This window comes from Papilio xuthus, unplaced genomic scaffold (genome assembly GCF_000836235.2).
Source record: "Papilio xuthus unplaced genomic scaffold, Pxut_1.1 DF826961.1, whole genome shotgun sequence".
Taxonomy (NCBI): Eukaryota; Metazoa; Arthropoda; class Insecta; order Lepidoptera; family Papilionidae; genus Papilio; species Papilio xuthus.
Genome location: NW_013531688.1, coordinates 4,747,607 through 4,765,163, shown reverse-complemented (window position 1 = coordinate 4,765,163; position 17,557 = coordinate 4,747,607). Strand labels below are relative to the sequence as shown.

At 32.5% G+C, this 17,557-nt stretch overlaps 1 protein-coding gene across 4 annotated transcripts in view; it reads right to left on the bottom strand.

Moving 5' to 3' along the window:
- The window catches only part of LOC106120093 (hypoxia-inducible factor 1-alpha), an 83,472-nt gene that overhangs the window by 24,648 nt on the left and 41,267 nt on the right, over positions 1-17,557 (bottom strand). For all 4 annotated transcript variants that reach the window (XM_013315277.1, XM_013315274.1, XM_013315275.1 and 1 more), the window contains exons 6-7: positions 16,546-16,652; positions 708-852 (exon numbers count right to left, since the gene is read on the bottom strand). In XM_013315277.1, the coding sequence (XP_013170731.1) occupies positions 708-852; positions 16,546-16,652 (252 nt within the window). The remainder of the gene's footprint in view (positions 1-707; positions 853-16,545; positions 16,653-17,557) is intronic.

Here is a 17,557-nt window from a genome sequence, read left to right as displayed (position 1 = left end):
ATTGATTCAACACGACACGATCAGGTGATTGTCTATTGATGGTTATTTTACAACGTTGTAAATAAAATTCATAGCAAATGTTATTGTATTTTCTAGACATTGGTTCAGAAATAACTAGAGGAATTAACATCTAGAATCTAGAATACGTACAAAGACATAGGAACATGAAAACAATTGTCAAGATTTTCCACGATTTGCGACTATCTGAAGAAAAGTAATTGTGAGGGATCTTGCCAATAAAACTATTATTTCTCACATTCCAGGCTTTTTATTGCAGTCACGTTCTTACTTTTTTTATTATAACGTCACTTCTTTTTCGACAAATTTAATCTTAAAATATTTCGTTATGGCCAGTGTTCAAAATAGGTTTTAATCCACAACAGTAATAAGGAAATGGAAGTAAATATATAGTCTTTAATGAAACAGGAATACGAATTGTATTTCTGTTTAAACTATGTCATATACATATAGCAAAATAATTATGATTATTTTGTTTAGTGTACCTAGTACTTTTTCATTCTTTAAATAATTGCAAAATTAACGGTAGACCTGTCATTTCTAACTAGAATAAAAAAAGGCATAAAAATAATAATAAAAAACTTTACTTACCTTTGGTTCCACTTCTTTTAATCCACAATTTAATAAAAAATAAAATCACTGTAAAATGTACATGTAACACGAATTATTATGTTTACATCTAGACCTACCTGATTACGTAGTTGACGCATACGACGCTGATAGGCTTTTGTTGTTTGTCTGTGATGACGGTGGCTTGCGTTTGAACCCACGCGTAGCCTCCAGTCTTCGCCAGGAATCGGTACTGTCCCGTCTCGCATTGTCCTTTCGAGAAAACTGTGAAAGAAATTAAACTTTGTTATTCATCTATTAACTAACTCTATTCTGTCAAGGTCTAATTTCTTTATTTTTGTTATAAAAATTATATTTTTATTACTACAATTATTTACTTAAATTCTAGTTGAATTGTGAACCGTCTAAAAGGGTTTGATACTCAAAACGCCCAACCATTTATTGTAATGAAGGATGCCAGAGATACTTTCTTTCCTATTTTTTCTTAAATTAGAATGCAACTTTTTGCTTGCTTGACATTAGTTATTCTGACTTTTTAACCAACTAGATGTATCAATCAGGTTGGCTTCTTTATTTTGACAATGTTAATAAAAACTTCAAGATTCATTGTATAGATTTAAGATAGTGATAAAACAATTTTAACCTCTACTTACTATAAATGGTAAAAATTATGAACAACATTACGTTTAAAATTGAAAGATAATATTAGGATAAGCAACAAAAACTACCGTATCTCTGAGCGACAGAAGCTTTTACAAAAACACCTAAGCAACGGTTCCTAAACAAACAGTTGTAGTGTTGACGAGCTTTTACAAGACGTGACATTTTAATGTGAACATTTCTAGCATAGCAAGAAGCCCACTTTATTGAATTTCTATATTCAAACTTATGCCCAGTATAGATTATTCCAATTCAGCGAAATAAACACACACTGGATCCCACAAAGTGCATTCTAATATGTTCATATTTCCAGATGAAATCCAGCGCTGGATTCTATCGCTAGACTGAAATGAAGTAAACTAAGCATTATGATTTGTATATTGATACGATGATATTTCAACTGACAACAATTACATGTATTAACATATAAAATCTTACTAATATTATAAATGCGAATGTTTGGATTGATGGATGTTTGAAGGTATCTATGGAACGACTCAACAGGTCCTGATGAAATTTGGCACACATATAGAACATAATCTGGAAGAACACATAGGCTACTTATTAAGTTCTTTTTTAATACCACGCGGACGGAGTCGCGGCGACAGCCAGTAAGGAATATCATAACTTATCTTCTGACATTATAATAATCATTTATTAAACGGAATAAGATTTCAAATGAGCTTTAGTTAATCCTTCCTATACAACTTTAGCCGACAATTTATTCCTATACATAAATTTCCAATATAACCATTAACAAAATTACACGGAGCTAGGCGAAGGAATGTTGAAACAGGTCTTACACTTTTTTTTCAACACAACCCTTGCTATGAATAATGTTAATACATAATACTGTAATTTATTACACAGCCTTTTTATTTGAATATATTTTTTTATTTAAGTTAAGGATGATGTTGGATTTGGATTGGTATGTTGCTGTATATTTTCTAACATCGTGTAGTGTTTCAAATTTCATTTTAGCAAATAATTTTTTTTAATCATTTGGCGCGAATGGCGTGCTTTCATTACAAAGTTGAGTGTCAGAATGATTAGTGAGGGGACATAAATGTCAAGTTTTAGTAAGGCTAGTGCTGTGCCAGTACACCGGCACAGTATCGTATTTTCTTCCTAACAATAATAACTTTAGCAAAATAACTAGGAAAGATCTGAGTGAAGATTTAAGACATTGTTTTCACATATACTGTTGTTTTCCTATCAACCAGTTTAATTAGAAACTGCATACAATAAAAAGTGTACTTTTTTAAATCGTACACGATGTGGGGCAGTGAAAATGGTCGTTTGAATTCTTTCGAGTATTGCGGCTTCGTGAGTGGCGTGCGCGGCAAGCGTTTGTTCACTGTAATTTACTCAGCTCTAGTCACGCGAGATACGATAACGAAAGACGAGTTCGACGGCTGATAGAAAAACACTTTTTACTGAATATTTCGGTTTTTATTTAATTACTAATCGTTCCCAATGAAATATCAATCTTAATTCATTCATCAGTTCACTATATCTCCCCACCGAGGAGCTCGGAGCCTACGTTAAGTTGGGGGTGATTATCAATCTTACTATCTTAGAAATAATTTCAAAGCGAATGTTTGTTAGAAGGTATTTCCAGAACGGCTCAACGGATATCGATTAAATTTGGTATAGATGTAGAACATAGCCTGGTAGAACACACATGCTACTAGTTAAGTTTTAAATCCGAGCAGACGAAGTTACGGCCGACAACTAGCCAGTCATATACTTGAATATCATCGTAATTTAGTATTTAAAAGTTAGTAAATATTTTATTATCAAAATAATAAAATTTGAAGACAGATAATACACACAACCGCACATCGATATTAAATACTCAGTCCTCAAACCGATAACAGTCTTTATAAGCAGTAGATAATCGTTTATAAGGATAACGAGTTATGTTATTTTGACCAAAAAGTTTTAACCAATAAAGCGATATTTACTGGATTAAAAAAAATACCCTAAAAATATGAGATAGGTATTCACAAATGTAATATACACATATCGAAGTTCCAATAACCGAGTCGTTTGGCAGTCCGCCAGATCTGCGGCTAGCAACATACTAGGGAGACAAACAAGCGAATAAATTGACGTATCGTACACGTAACTCTGTACAATGTACTAACTTATTTGTGTTGTTACTTTAGCACTAAGGTTATGTAATACTAGCTATCGCCCGCGACATTATTTGCGTTGAAAAAAAGCAATTTATCCTATACATTATTAAGTAATCTAGTATTGTTCCAGATTTCAACCAGATCCATTCAGCCGTTCTGCCATTATATTAGTAAGATGTGAGATATGTTGTAGTATTGAGAAAGACCACTTTATTTCTATGGTATATAGTTTTTCTTTTGTTTTACATTGAATAGACTCCGTTGCAACTGAACCGATATGAAAAATTCTTTTACTGATGGAAAATTACACTATCCCTGGGTGACAAAGGCTCTATCCGTTACCAGTTTTTTTTATTTCCGAGCGCACAACTGCTAATATGTTATATGCTTATTGACAGAATAAATATGTTTATTCTTCTGAAACTTTGATAACAAGCCGTAGATTTACAATGGTATAATAACTTAAGCTAATTTAAAGCTTACAGGTACTTAGGTACCTTAAAGTCTTTAGGTTACGATCGTAAGACCTGATAATCAAAACGTTTTACGGCTACACTTTTAAATAAAACGAGTGTTTTATTGTTTTTAAATGTTTGAACTAGTTTTAAAAGCAAGTCAACATCACGTAAAACCAAATAATAACGTCAAAGAAATAACATTATTAAGTATAAAATTGATTTAAAAAATTATTTATGATAGAACTTCTCTTATATCTTTACATGAGGGCCTAACACGAAAATTTGCGAGAAAATATTTCTAATATTATCGATATAAATTATGGTAGATGTGTACAGCCCTATCAGTTGTATTTCAGCTTTGGATGAATCCGAAGGAAATTCGAATTAAAATGATGTGTTTTGTCAATTTTTTTAAATACGTAAAAGTTTGTAAAAAAAAATTTTCTATTTGCATATACTTGGCTTATTTCAATGTGTTTACTGACATACAGTGTCAGAAATAAAAATGTATCATTAGTGCATTGACCTGCTCAAATATACATTGTAAAAATATTTCATAACGTCTTTGAAAACATAATATTTACGATAATAGTCATCGTATCTTTTAACAAATGCTATAAAAATCTATTAATTTAAATATTTATTTCTTCTCATAATAAAATTGACATGTTAACACTGAGTGGCTTTTATATCCCATTAGTTTTCTTAAACGCAGAATCATTTTCCGTAAACTTCATCTAATTTTGGCAATTTAAATCTAATAAGTAGATTTAACGTTCTATATAACGTTTTTTTTTTTATTTTTATATTTTTTTTACTATGGGTCGTAGTTAAACGATATCAGATATTAAAAAGGTGGACAGTGCTAACAGAATCCGGTTGACAGCAAAATGATTGTTGAACAGACAGCCCCGGCCCCTCGACCTACTTTGTACCAACTTATTATTCCAACTTCTATTCACATGACTTAAGTTGTCACATGACTTGATATGAATCGTTAGTCGATTAAATTCAAGCCATAAATTGGATAAATATGCATCAGCCGATAGCTATTTCTAGGGCTGCCACAATGACTTGTTTGATAACAGCTTCTATCCGACATCCAAGTCAAACCAATACTCGATGTACCATGCAAACTCAGAGGTAGCAACCCTAGCTATTGTTATGTTTTTCGTATATTTTAAACTTATCGTACTCTACCAATAAATATCCAATGTTACTTTATCATTTTTTACAAACTTTAATAGCAATTGTTAAAAAATGGGACAATTCTCATCGTCCCAATTCAGTTAATTCATAAAAGGCTCACTTAAATAAAGTTTACGAGATATTAAAATTAAATAAAATATGAATGACTGAAAGCAATTTAGAATTTAAGTGGTGACAGTGTCATTTACACATAAAAATTGGGTTAAGTACATTTTAGCGGACGGCGAAAAATAAAGTAAATTTGGGACAGGAAAATGATCCGAAAAAACAAATTGATCAAAGAAAATTAAATATAGGATAGCTCGGAGATTACCTATAGAAAATTCTTCACACTTGAATAAATTGATTGATTTCTGTGACGACTTACGATTCATTTAAATATTTTTTTCATATTGAAATTGAATTAGCTATATGTACCCTATCTTGTGTCTATTATTGTTACTTTCTAGCTGTAAGTCTACCATGTAAATAAATAAATAAATAAAATAAATAAAGCTGGCGCTTAACACAATCCCACCTGATGTTAAGTGATGATGTGATCGAATTCTAATATATAAATATTAATCTTACTAATATTATAAATGCGAAAGTTTAGATGAATGGATATTTGTAAGAAGGTATCTCAGGAACGACTCAACGGATCTTGATGAAATTTAGCAAATATGTAGAACATAGTCTGGAAGAACACATAGGTTACTTATAAAGTTTTTCTTTCTGAGCGGACGGAGTTGCGGGCGAGATCTAGTAATATATAAAATATGTAAATCAGAAATTAAATTTAATTCCCCACTTACATCAAAACGAAGTTAAATTTTCTATAAAGTTGAATGTGAGTTAATAACTTTTAGGGATCGTTCGTTTAAATCAATTATCAAAGGGTTTGTAACTTTTAATAGAGTGCGGAAGAGAAAATTGAAATTGACTTTCTTGATAAAGCTTCTCGTTCAACAACTTAATACTTCGAATTAATAATAAAGTGTATATTAAGTCTGAGCAAATTGAGTTCAAGTTATTTTGAGATGGAAAAATAATTATTTATAACGCAATATAAATTAAAAACGCGATATTTTTTTACTTAATGTGTACAATGAACAGTAAATAATAATTATTGGAATTCAGGTAAATATGAATGTAGATAAAACATAGATAAAGTTAGGTAACATAGTAATTACTTCTCTTGCCAAGACAACAAAATTAGGCTACTCTAACATAAAACTAAACTTTCTACTGTCCGACAATGTGCTGGCACAACACTAGCCTTAGTTAAATGTTGACGTTTATGTCCCCTCACAAATCATTCTGACACTTGATTTTGTAATGAAAGCGCGCTATTCTTGCCAAAGGATTCTAACTAATAATGTCTAAAACTACATACGATATTATGACCAGTAGTAGAGAATTTAAGACGTAATAGCATAGTAGGGGCATGTTATGATAAGGAAAGAATCGCATGAGACAAGGAGAACTATAATTATGAATGTGGAGGTACACTGGTAGAGGTAGACCAGATCAAAAAGGGAGTGACGACTGAAATGACGGAAGATAGATCGATGTAAAGGTAAACTGGTACGTCGTGAGTGGGACAAGGACAGAGATGATGGCCGTTTAACTTGTAACGTCCTTACAATATTGTAGACATATAGGCATTTCAGTATACCTAACAATCCAAAGTTAAAACACGAGTTATATAAGTTAGAAGCCATTGCTCCCCGAGGTCGTAAACTTAGATTGTTATCTATATCAACGTAGCAACCGAAGCAATTGATGTAATTGGTAATTGTTTGGTGTATGTCCCCTGCCTTAACACGTCTATTTTTAAAGCTAAACGTTTTATGATGCCTAATATTAATAAACCATCCTCATCGCAATAAAACACGTTAGTTTTACTTGTCTAAATGCCCTGAAAATAATTTACAAATTAACAACAACTAGCATTATTATAACTTAACCAATCGATCACTTTCTTACCTTCGAAAGAACACGTTTCAAGATTTTAAATATTCTGTTCTAAATTTAAATTTATTCACGTCACAACGTACGCGTGACGTTGGGTTGAAACGGATGTTTTTTTTTAGTCTCAAATACACGGTGGTCATGGTAGACCACGTTTGAATTGACCATTGGTCCAGGAATGTGGTTAAAGAGCTTTTAGTTAAAAGGCACGTATTACAACGTCCTGTACAAACACAAAGGAGTTTACCAATCCATGAATGTCAGATAATAGTCAAAATTCAAAGGCAAACCTACGTCATTGTGGAATATTTAAAAGTAAAATCGATAATTTAAATTCCTACAGAAGACAATTTAAATATTGTTCATTGAATTTATGATGAAAACCTAATTGATTGAAATCTAGATTTCGAAGTACTCAAGTTCGGTTCAGATCTTTACGATTCAACTCAAGCAGAGATACAGAAAATTCTAAATAATATTTGTTTTCACAAATTGCCTTTTAGTTGCCTCCTCGTAATGTCCGTTACAAAATGTCACGAAACGGATAGGATTCCATTTCCGAGAACGTAATATAAATGATGCAAGTAAATTGGTTCCCTTTCTCACACTCCTTACATTTTGTTATAAAGAATTATTTTTTTCAAATATCTGAGGTAAATACATTGCAAGATTTTATCAGAACTTATTCCTTTAATCTTTTGAGCTATAATTGACTCAAAAATATTTCTGGAATTGTATTAAAATGTTAGATGAAACTACATACTCAAATCTAGATTACGAATCATATTTCTTAGCTAAATATGAGACTGATCGAATGAGAAATTGTGACTCTTTGTGACCAAGAATAATTCTAATCACGTTGTTATAAGATTTTAACAATTCAAACAACTCTATCAATCTAACTAATCGCATATATGTCTTAATAAAATTCAAAGACGAAATCGTACGATGCGTTTACATCGCATTATCGCAGCTATGCGGCCGTGAATCAGGGACGTATTTTTGTACGACTCTCAGAACGTTCAAGTTCAAGGTGGTGGAAAAATTACGATCAGCAAATGCACGGAACGAAAATAAAATCCTATCGCGACGCTACATCGGTGATTTCAATGCGGCGCTAGCTCACCAGTTCCGATGCCAATGAAATACTTCTAAAGTAATAAAGACGCAAATTTTAGCGGAAAAATGATAATTTAATACAAAATTTTGTTTAACAGTCTTATTGGGGACAGTTGCTAGAAATGAATGCCCAAAATGTTTATGAAGTTTTTAAATACTAAATGTCCAAAAATTTATCTTAAAGATTAATCATCATCATCTCACTATACGCACCCACCGAGGGGCTAGGAGCCTTTTTTTTCAGAGGGGAATGCTTTATGCATACTCCGCGCCCCGGGGGGGACGCGGTTTGTGGGATTCTCTTCCGGATAGGAAGCATACCCACTAAACCCCTCTGTTCCTCCAACGCATCGGGACGGGGCCACGGGCACGCTTTCGCTCTCGTCCGCGACGAGGGGGGCTCGGAGCCTACCCTATGTTAAAGGTGATTCATAGTCACCTAAGTGCGGGTTGGTTGACTTCACACATATCTTTGAATTTCTTCTCAGATATATCCAGGTTACATCATGATGTTTTCCTTCACCGTAAGAACGTCGGATAAATGTACACATGTAAATCGGAAATCGAAAAACACATTGGTACATGGCGGTATTCGAATCCAGGACGCAGTCCTTGCAGATTGCAAGTCAAGTGCTTGACCCCTGAGCCACCGACGCTCCTCGACGATTTTAAAGATTAATCAAAGAAGAATTAATTAAAATAACCTAACTTCTGTGTTGTCTAGCCCTGATAATTACTCGTATATTTTAAAATGTCAAAAGTATCTAGTCAATGCCAATATTAAAGTTAAATATTTGCTTTTGTTGCAAGATACAAGGAAAAATTAAATAAAACAAGTTATTTTGTCATATGTTCGCCTCATGTCTGTATACATGTGTTTGTAACTATAATAATTCACCTTCATGCAGATTTTATCCAGAAATACTTAGTACTTTAGTATCATTAGTTAAATTATTCATTAATTTTAGTTCATTCTTCACTTGTCAGCCAGGAAACAATAATAATAATAGTTTCCAATGTCATCTGTGTCATCAGGTCATATCAAAACAATATTCCATTAATAAAAAATCATCTAAAATCAATATAAATAAACTTACAAAAAGATCTTAGTACACTGAAAAACAAAAATAATAAAAACCGATACGACGAATATCCATTAAAAAAGCAATTAGTCCTATGTGTTTCTCCAGATTATGTTCAACATCTATGCCATATTTCAGAGAGGTCCATGCAACCGTTCTGGAGATAATAGCAATTAAGTAAAGTTACAAGGATCCATCCATATAAACATATGCATTTATAGATAGCAATATTGATAGTGTTCTATGAAAATATTATGAAAAAGTTAACCAAGGTTGAATGCAGATTAAAAAAAATATTAATTTCAAATGATAATGCTACATGAATTTATATTCATAAGAGAGTTAACACTTTTATCTGAAATAATACGAGGAGATGAAACATAAAACTAAGCGAGGAGTGTTATCTAATAGCTGGCATGCTCGCTTGCCAATGTTTTTTGTTTATCACACAGCATTAAGACCGTGTGCCAATGTTATACTTCTACCTGTTTGTATTTTTATAAAAAAATAACGTTTTACATCTACTCTTTAGTATTTAAACATGTAAACATTATCAAGTTTACCGTAACAAATATGAACACTGAAGTGAGAAAGGAACAGCTAATCCGACCTTCTTACAGGAAAATTAGAACCAACAATATTAAAGGCGATTAAAAAGAAACTTCACACAAGGTTCTATCACACTTGAAAACAATCTAGATTTATCAAATAACGCGACTTCATCCGCTGGGAAATAAAAAAAAAATGCTTAATTAGTAGCCTACGTGTTTTTTTAGCACTACATATATACCAAATTTCAGCGAGATCTATGCGTCCGTCAGATCCGTTCAGGAGATACCCCCTAACAAATATACGTACATCTAAACATTCTCATTTATAATATAAGAGTAAGATTTTAGCGATGTCTGAATTTAAACGTGATTTGCGCATATATCTAGCTTAATATTCATATTCTATAATTATACTAACACTAGCTGTCATGCTGTACTAGCCGTATTCGTATTCCAGCCTATGTTCTACATCCTTGGTAATTTTCAGATCCGTTGAGCCATTTAAACTTTCGTAATTATAATATTAAGAAGTAATATATAATATGATTGTTTATCGTATAATCAAACGTATAAGATCCATTCACTGAGGTATGTATGATAAAGATATTTGTCTGTCAGTATGTGCGCGTCAATTGTTTCAGTGTCGTTGCCAATTAATTCAGTTTATTTATGAACTAAACAAAACAATTACATTCAATAAGTTTGTTGCCCTTTTGCAAATATTTAACACTTTACCAGTAATACTTTTGTTTCAGATTGCATTTGTTTGGCTAATTTTGAAAACACTTTCTTAAACTAAAAGAAAAAAAATAATAAAAAAACAACAAAAACATAAAACTAAGGGATTAAGTGTTCAGATTGTATAATCACAAGTCTAGAGCTTACTTGGGATGGTACAAGAAATATTAGTAAATTACAAAAATCTGACAATATTTTTATTTTTCTTTTTAAGATTACTGAAGAGGTGAATGAATGACTGAATGAGACAAACAGAATGTCAAAGTTATCTTCTATATTATACTACGCTGTATCTGGTTAAATGAACATGGTCATACATTTTCTCGTTTCAAGTTTTCCAGTCATTAATGTCTGTTCACATTATGCAAGTACTGGACAGCATTACGTCAGTTTGAAATTTGCTACTGTACTACTGTACTGATATAATGTAAACCAGACATCTTCATGAGCTCACTATACGTTCCCACCGAAGGGCTCGGAGCTTACCCTAAGTTACGGCTGATTAGGCCATACCACGTTGTCCCAGTGTGGCTTGGTTTTCATACATATCTTTGAATTTAGATATGTGGTTGCATCACGATGTTTAACTTCACCGTAAGAACGTCGGATAAAAGTACATATGTAAATAGAAAATCGAAAACACATTAGTATATTGCGGGATTCGAACCCTGCAGATAGCAAGCAAAGTGCTTAACCCCTGAGCCACCGACGCTCGACCTGGCATATGTAAATGTAAATAGTTAGCTTTAATATCCGCTCAGGGCGTGTAAGCGACCTCTATATCTCGCGGTTGTTAATGTGCCAAGTGTACATACGGCCTTGCCTATCATGCTATGTGATAGATTATATTTTTAAACGCATAGGTTATTCGTTAATCGATCAGTCAAATTTCATTTATCAGCAGCGAATGAGACGTGGAATATACACGTGTTACGTGCACCATAGTGTAACACGTTCAGTGGGCTTATTTTATGAAAATCATCTTTGTATCGCCTTCGTCAATTATGTAAATATTAGTATGAGATTTTTGTGTTGTTTACACCCGTTACGCCATGGCACTGCATATGTATTAATACAAATTTTGTCAAAGACGATACGTTGGCGATTGTCACAAATATTTGTACTAGGCTCACAGTGTTAGTACGATCTTCACATGTTCAAGTGAACTCGCACAACACTGTGGTGTTTAACTTTTTAAAAAGTTTATAGTAGACATAATACGAGGGTAATTAAAACCGAGGAATAATAAAAAAATGTCACTTAGTTCTTGATTAGGTTGTCCTGAGCCAATTCATTAGAATATAATATACTTAAGTAGCCTTTTAGCATAGCCTTTTTATACTCAATTTATAGGTTGGGACTCGAATCCACGGACACAACTAAACGACCCTAAGTATTGAGTTGAGACAAAAGAACAGCCAATTTTATTATTACGTATACTATGGAGTAGAATTACTTTGGCAAATAAAATTCTATCAAAAACGGTTAGCTAGTCTATTTGTATTTCCACAACACGCACATAAAGGTCGTGTGTCGGTACGTGACAAGTGTCCACTTGTGAATAAATGAAGCGATAAAGCTCGGTACTAAGAGATTTTTTGTATAATTTTTGAAACTATTCTTTTACTTATTTAAATAAGTGCACGCTAGGCTCACTGATCTGTCCACTGTATACGCTATTAGCTGTAGTATTTTGTGTCTATTTCATTTTCGCCATTTTGGCTGATGGTAGCGATATTAGAAACTCGAACAGTAACCATAACAGGCGCTTTTAAAAGTTCGGGTATATCGGCCTGAACCGGACACACCGTACGGACAGATGCAGAGCTATGTAAAATCATACAAAGCAACCCAAAATCCGTCGCGGGCCGTGCGTGCGGAGCGTCCGACGCGGGCGTTTAATTGTAATTACCTATCTAGAGTATATACAGCGTATATGTAACACAAAATGTACATTCAAATGAAATAAAAAACTATGACTACATTCACTTACATTGTATAACAATTGTAAAAAAAAAAACAAATCAATAAGTACCGTATCATGGCCTATAATTATTTATCACCGTTAGCACAATATAAATTTGAAATGTCTATTTCCACTCAACGTAGTAAATTCAAAACAAAGTATACATTTTATTCTTACTTATAAATAATGCATAGGCTGTAAATCACTTGCGCTTAAAAAAGTTACGGTTGTTTTTGTTTTACACATGTAATTTTTTTCAGTAACGAACGGACATAGGTTACATAATTTTTAATACATTATTCATGGTGTATTTTACTCTAGAATTCACGATAAAATAAATCCTAAATGTTATTTTTAAGAACATGTTTCGCGTACTCTATTGCCATCATCCTTTTTCGCTGCCGAAAAACTTGCATTAGTAACTAAAATACATCAGGAACTTAAAAAAACACGATTGCAGAAGACAGCAAATGGGCAAATCTCTACAGAACAGTATACACCAGAAGATATTCTATTTTGTAATATCTTTTTTATATCAAAAGATGGCAAAATAGCGAGCAACCTGAAATCGCTGAAATAGCAAAGTGATCGTTGCCTACAGACATAAGCAATTGCATTTGCGTTGCCTACCTTTAATCGACAGAGAAGAGGATGCACATAAAGAAAATATTTTCCCTTTCCATGCATCCTATCATCCGGAAAGTCCACTTCCACTTCCCATCCTTTCCTTATAAGAAAAAAGGGTGGAAAAGGAAAAAGTAGTAAATTAGGTCTTCGGGACGCACAAAAATATACGTGTTTGACTATGGCCTAACTGCTTATAACTTAGGGTGGGCTCCGAGCCCTTCAGTGGGGACATACAGTGAGCTGATTGATGTATGCTTAATAAGAAATAAACCTAGACCTCACCATAAGCTACTCTACCATCAATACAAACTTCAGCATAAAACCGTTTATTCACATAATACGACTTAAAAGCAAACTCTCAATAAAATTATGTTAAACTTGTGCACCGAGAGAACATTTTACGTAACATTACCCGCCTAATGGTTAGATAAGTCGAGGGATACGGGACAGAATATACGTGTTAGACACGACGTGCGGAACGTGCTTGGAATACCAATGCAAATATAGCTTTTATAAGCAAAAAATACTAACATTTCATAAACATTCTTTACTTTCTACACCTCTTATTACTAAGACATCTAATTGTTTTTATTAATAAAGTCTAGGTCGATCGTCTAGTGGTCTAAATTAGATCATCATGCTATCATACTTACTCTTAGTAATATTATAAATGCGAATGTTCAGGATGGATGGATGTTTGAAGATATCTTCGGAACGGCTCACTAGATCATGATGAATTGGGCACATATGTAGAACATAGTCTGGAAGACATAGGCTACTCATTTTTTTTTAATTCCGCGCCGACGGAGCCGCGAGCGGCAGCTAGTAACATATATGTTAACTACAACATTAACGAAGCATTTACTGAATTCATACAACTGCCGTCCTAGATATGATAAACAACAATTTAATTTCGTCAATGGCAAAACAATGTACAATATAATCACAAAAACCTATTGCGTTAAAAGCGAAAACATGTCTACATTTTTTCTGCTTTCTTTTTCGTTAATAAAAGTTCTATTTCCCATGTGGTTAACATATAGCCAAGGATTCTAATCTTGACTATTTTTCAGTATCTGTTTCAGTAATCTTTGAACTGTAGACAAAAAAAGGTTATTCTATGCTACGACTTTTTTGTATCAAAGTAAACTCAGCGACTTTAATACGGTCAAAGGAAAGTTCTGACCACAGTAAATAAGATATTTATAAAACAAATGGCTGTTGCCCGAAAAAAAATATTATTGGCTTATGTGTTCTTCCAGACCATGTGCTACATATATGCCAAATTCCACTGGGATCCTTGCAGCCGTTCTGAAGATAACCTCTAATATACATCCATCCATCTGAACTTATGCATTTATAATGTTATATTAGTAAGGTATTGTGATGTTTCAATCAGGCCATGTCGGACTATGTGTCCGACAAGCCATACTTCCTCATTCAACACCTCGCTGTGGCTATTAATCGAATTGTTGTATACAGCGTGACCCGTAAGGACCCATTCAAAATGGTTTTATACAAAAATTAAAAAAAAAAAAACATTCTGGCTGCTAACGTGGTAATTAGATAGGGGAAATAAAATCACAGGTATTTTTAAATAGGTTGATAAGGATTTAAATTATGATTGAAAATCATTAAAAAGACATTTTTTTGCAATATAATAGAGTCGAAGCCCGAAGAAAGCTAATCATGTAAAAAATCAAGATCTTTGTATTATAATAAGACAAGACCATTAAATTCATCGACCTATAACTGCTAATTAAAAAAATGAATTCAATGGACTCCATTTATCGACTAAATAAAGATAAAACCACTAATATCTTACTAATATTATATAATAAATGCGAATGTTTAGATGGATATTTAAAGGTATCTCCAGAACTGCTCTATCGATCTTGCTGACATTTGGCATAGATGTAGAACATACTCAGGAAGTACACATAGGCTACTAATTAAGTTTTTTTTTCCGCGCGGACGGAGTCGCAAGCAACAGCTAGTTTTTATATAATTTCATATATCCTTCAACTTGATAGATAACATTGATAACCTTTAATAAAACATGTTATTTATAAACAAATAACATGAGAATTGTGAGCAAGTTTTATAATTATGTAACCGTAATACGCCCTTGGTTTTGAGATAAAATATCTGTCGCTCGTTGTTCAAACAAATTATTATCTAATGGTAAAATTCCATTTTTTCACACGTCTTTGTAGATCGTATGGCGGTTATCCAAGAGCCGAAATAAACGCTCGTATGTACGGATCACGTGAGCTTGACTTTATGTTTTGCAAAACGATTACATTAAATCTATATTGATCTATTTTTGATTATGTTATACGCACGTGTAAATATTAATCGTTATTCATATAGGAATAACTTCTATAGACAATTTCTTATTTAACTAAAGTGAATGTTTGGATAGATGGATGTTTTTTTTAGAAGATATTTGCAAAACAGCTCAGCAGATCTCGCTACAACACATTGGCTACTAATAAAGTTTTTTTTTTAATTCCGCACGGACGGAGTTGAGAGACAGGCAGTAATTCATATTAAAAAAAAATAAAAAAGGTAATTCCAAACACGTTTACGTATTTATAAGGGTATTTCCTTTATATGTTCAAAGCTATCCAAAACGATAACGTCGTCGTTGCAATGTCGACTATTGAAATTCCAGTTGATTGAATAGGGAACTTTAATAGTGGATTCCTTCACGGATATTAAAGGGACAGTCGTCCCTGTTATTCCAATTCCATATTCCTACGTCCTCGACCCTGTCTCGACCTTATTTACACTCTATTGTACTTATGAATGCATTTTAAACTATGAATAATGTAACATTAATCTTCCATTAATGTTGACCATTCAAATTATATACGAGTACAAAAAACAAACATATTCTTACTAGAATATTTCAAGAAAAATTAAAATCAGTAATGGCTACCTACTCTTAATATAAGTAGTATTTTATAAAATAAAAAAACAACCAGCACTTATTATAATTAATTACATTAATTAACTTTAGGAACCTACATATGATTTTTATAAAACGTTAACGACTAGTGCCATCTACTGGAAGTTTTTACAATTAGTATAACAGATGGCAGCACATAGCACGTTATTACAGTGGCGCCATCTATTACTGCACTTTTAAGATTAGCTGTTTATTTGATGTGTTGAAATAAAATTTAAAAATTAATAAATCATAAATAAAAAAAGTAACATTTACACAGTAATTTCTAAATATGCATATAGAAATTGTTTGAAATAAATATAAGGCTTATCTTTATGACCTCTACAAGACCTTTAGACAAACATTGTATAAGTACATAACTTGTTCTAATATATAGTAAATTTTCATTGCTATTAAAACTTATATTTTATCCATTTAGGTAGAGTTAAAAACATGTCTGGGTAAAGCAATGGCATGCAGTATTTAAAAAAGAAACTTACGAGACTTGAACTGCTGAGCCAAATTTGCTGTATCCGCTGCATGATGGTAGTCGTACAAGGAACGACCTACCAACTCGTCCGGTTCGAATCCCAGAGTATTCATTAAACTGCAACAAAGAATAAAATGTAACCTTTTTTGTACACTTTTACATGAAAAAACAAGGTTCATAATTATTTTAGACCATGTTGTTGAACTTGGTTAATCTAAATTCATTTGTTAAATATTATTTTGATTTTATATTATTTGATGCGTGACAAAACTGAACAGTTGTTTTGTATGCATTTTTTGGAACAATAATGCGAATAATACACAAAATATAATAATTTATTTGTTTCTATGCATTAATAGAAAGAAAATTTAACACTACAATCTTTAACTTATCAATGTAATTTGGAACCCGTTAATTATAAAAACATGATAAAGGTTTTGTGTAAAAGCATAGATTCCAAAGGTCATTCTCCAATGTGACCTACAGTTTTCCATAAATTAGGTTATGTTTACCGGTATTGATATGGTTAACCTTGAATGACCTATCGGTACTTCGGCTTTGTTCACTGTTTATATTAATTAATATAAACTTTCGAAATCGTTTAAACTGCTATTAACAGTAATTACAAGTTTATTAGATTATCTTATTGATAATAAGTACCTGTTCCATCCCTTCTTTCAAAATACGCGCCAATCTTTCGAAAATCCAAAACAAATATTTAATATCGCTTATACCAACAAAACACTTTCACCGTCTTTTTTCTCACTAATAACCACTTTTAACATCAATTTTGATTCACTAAAACATTAACAACACTCAAACTTTATCGCGAACTAAAGTGCGGGGACGCGAAATCACATCATGTTTAACCTACAAAATACATTTGAAGGTGATATTTTGTTGATATAACACAACTACAGCCTGTGAGGCATTCAAAAGGTCGTAACACACTGTTTAAAATGACACCTAAATTTTGCCTCTTTATATACGTAAAGAATTATTTACAGCGCCATCTTTTGGCA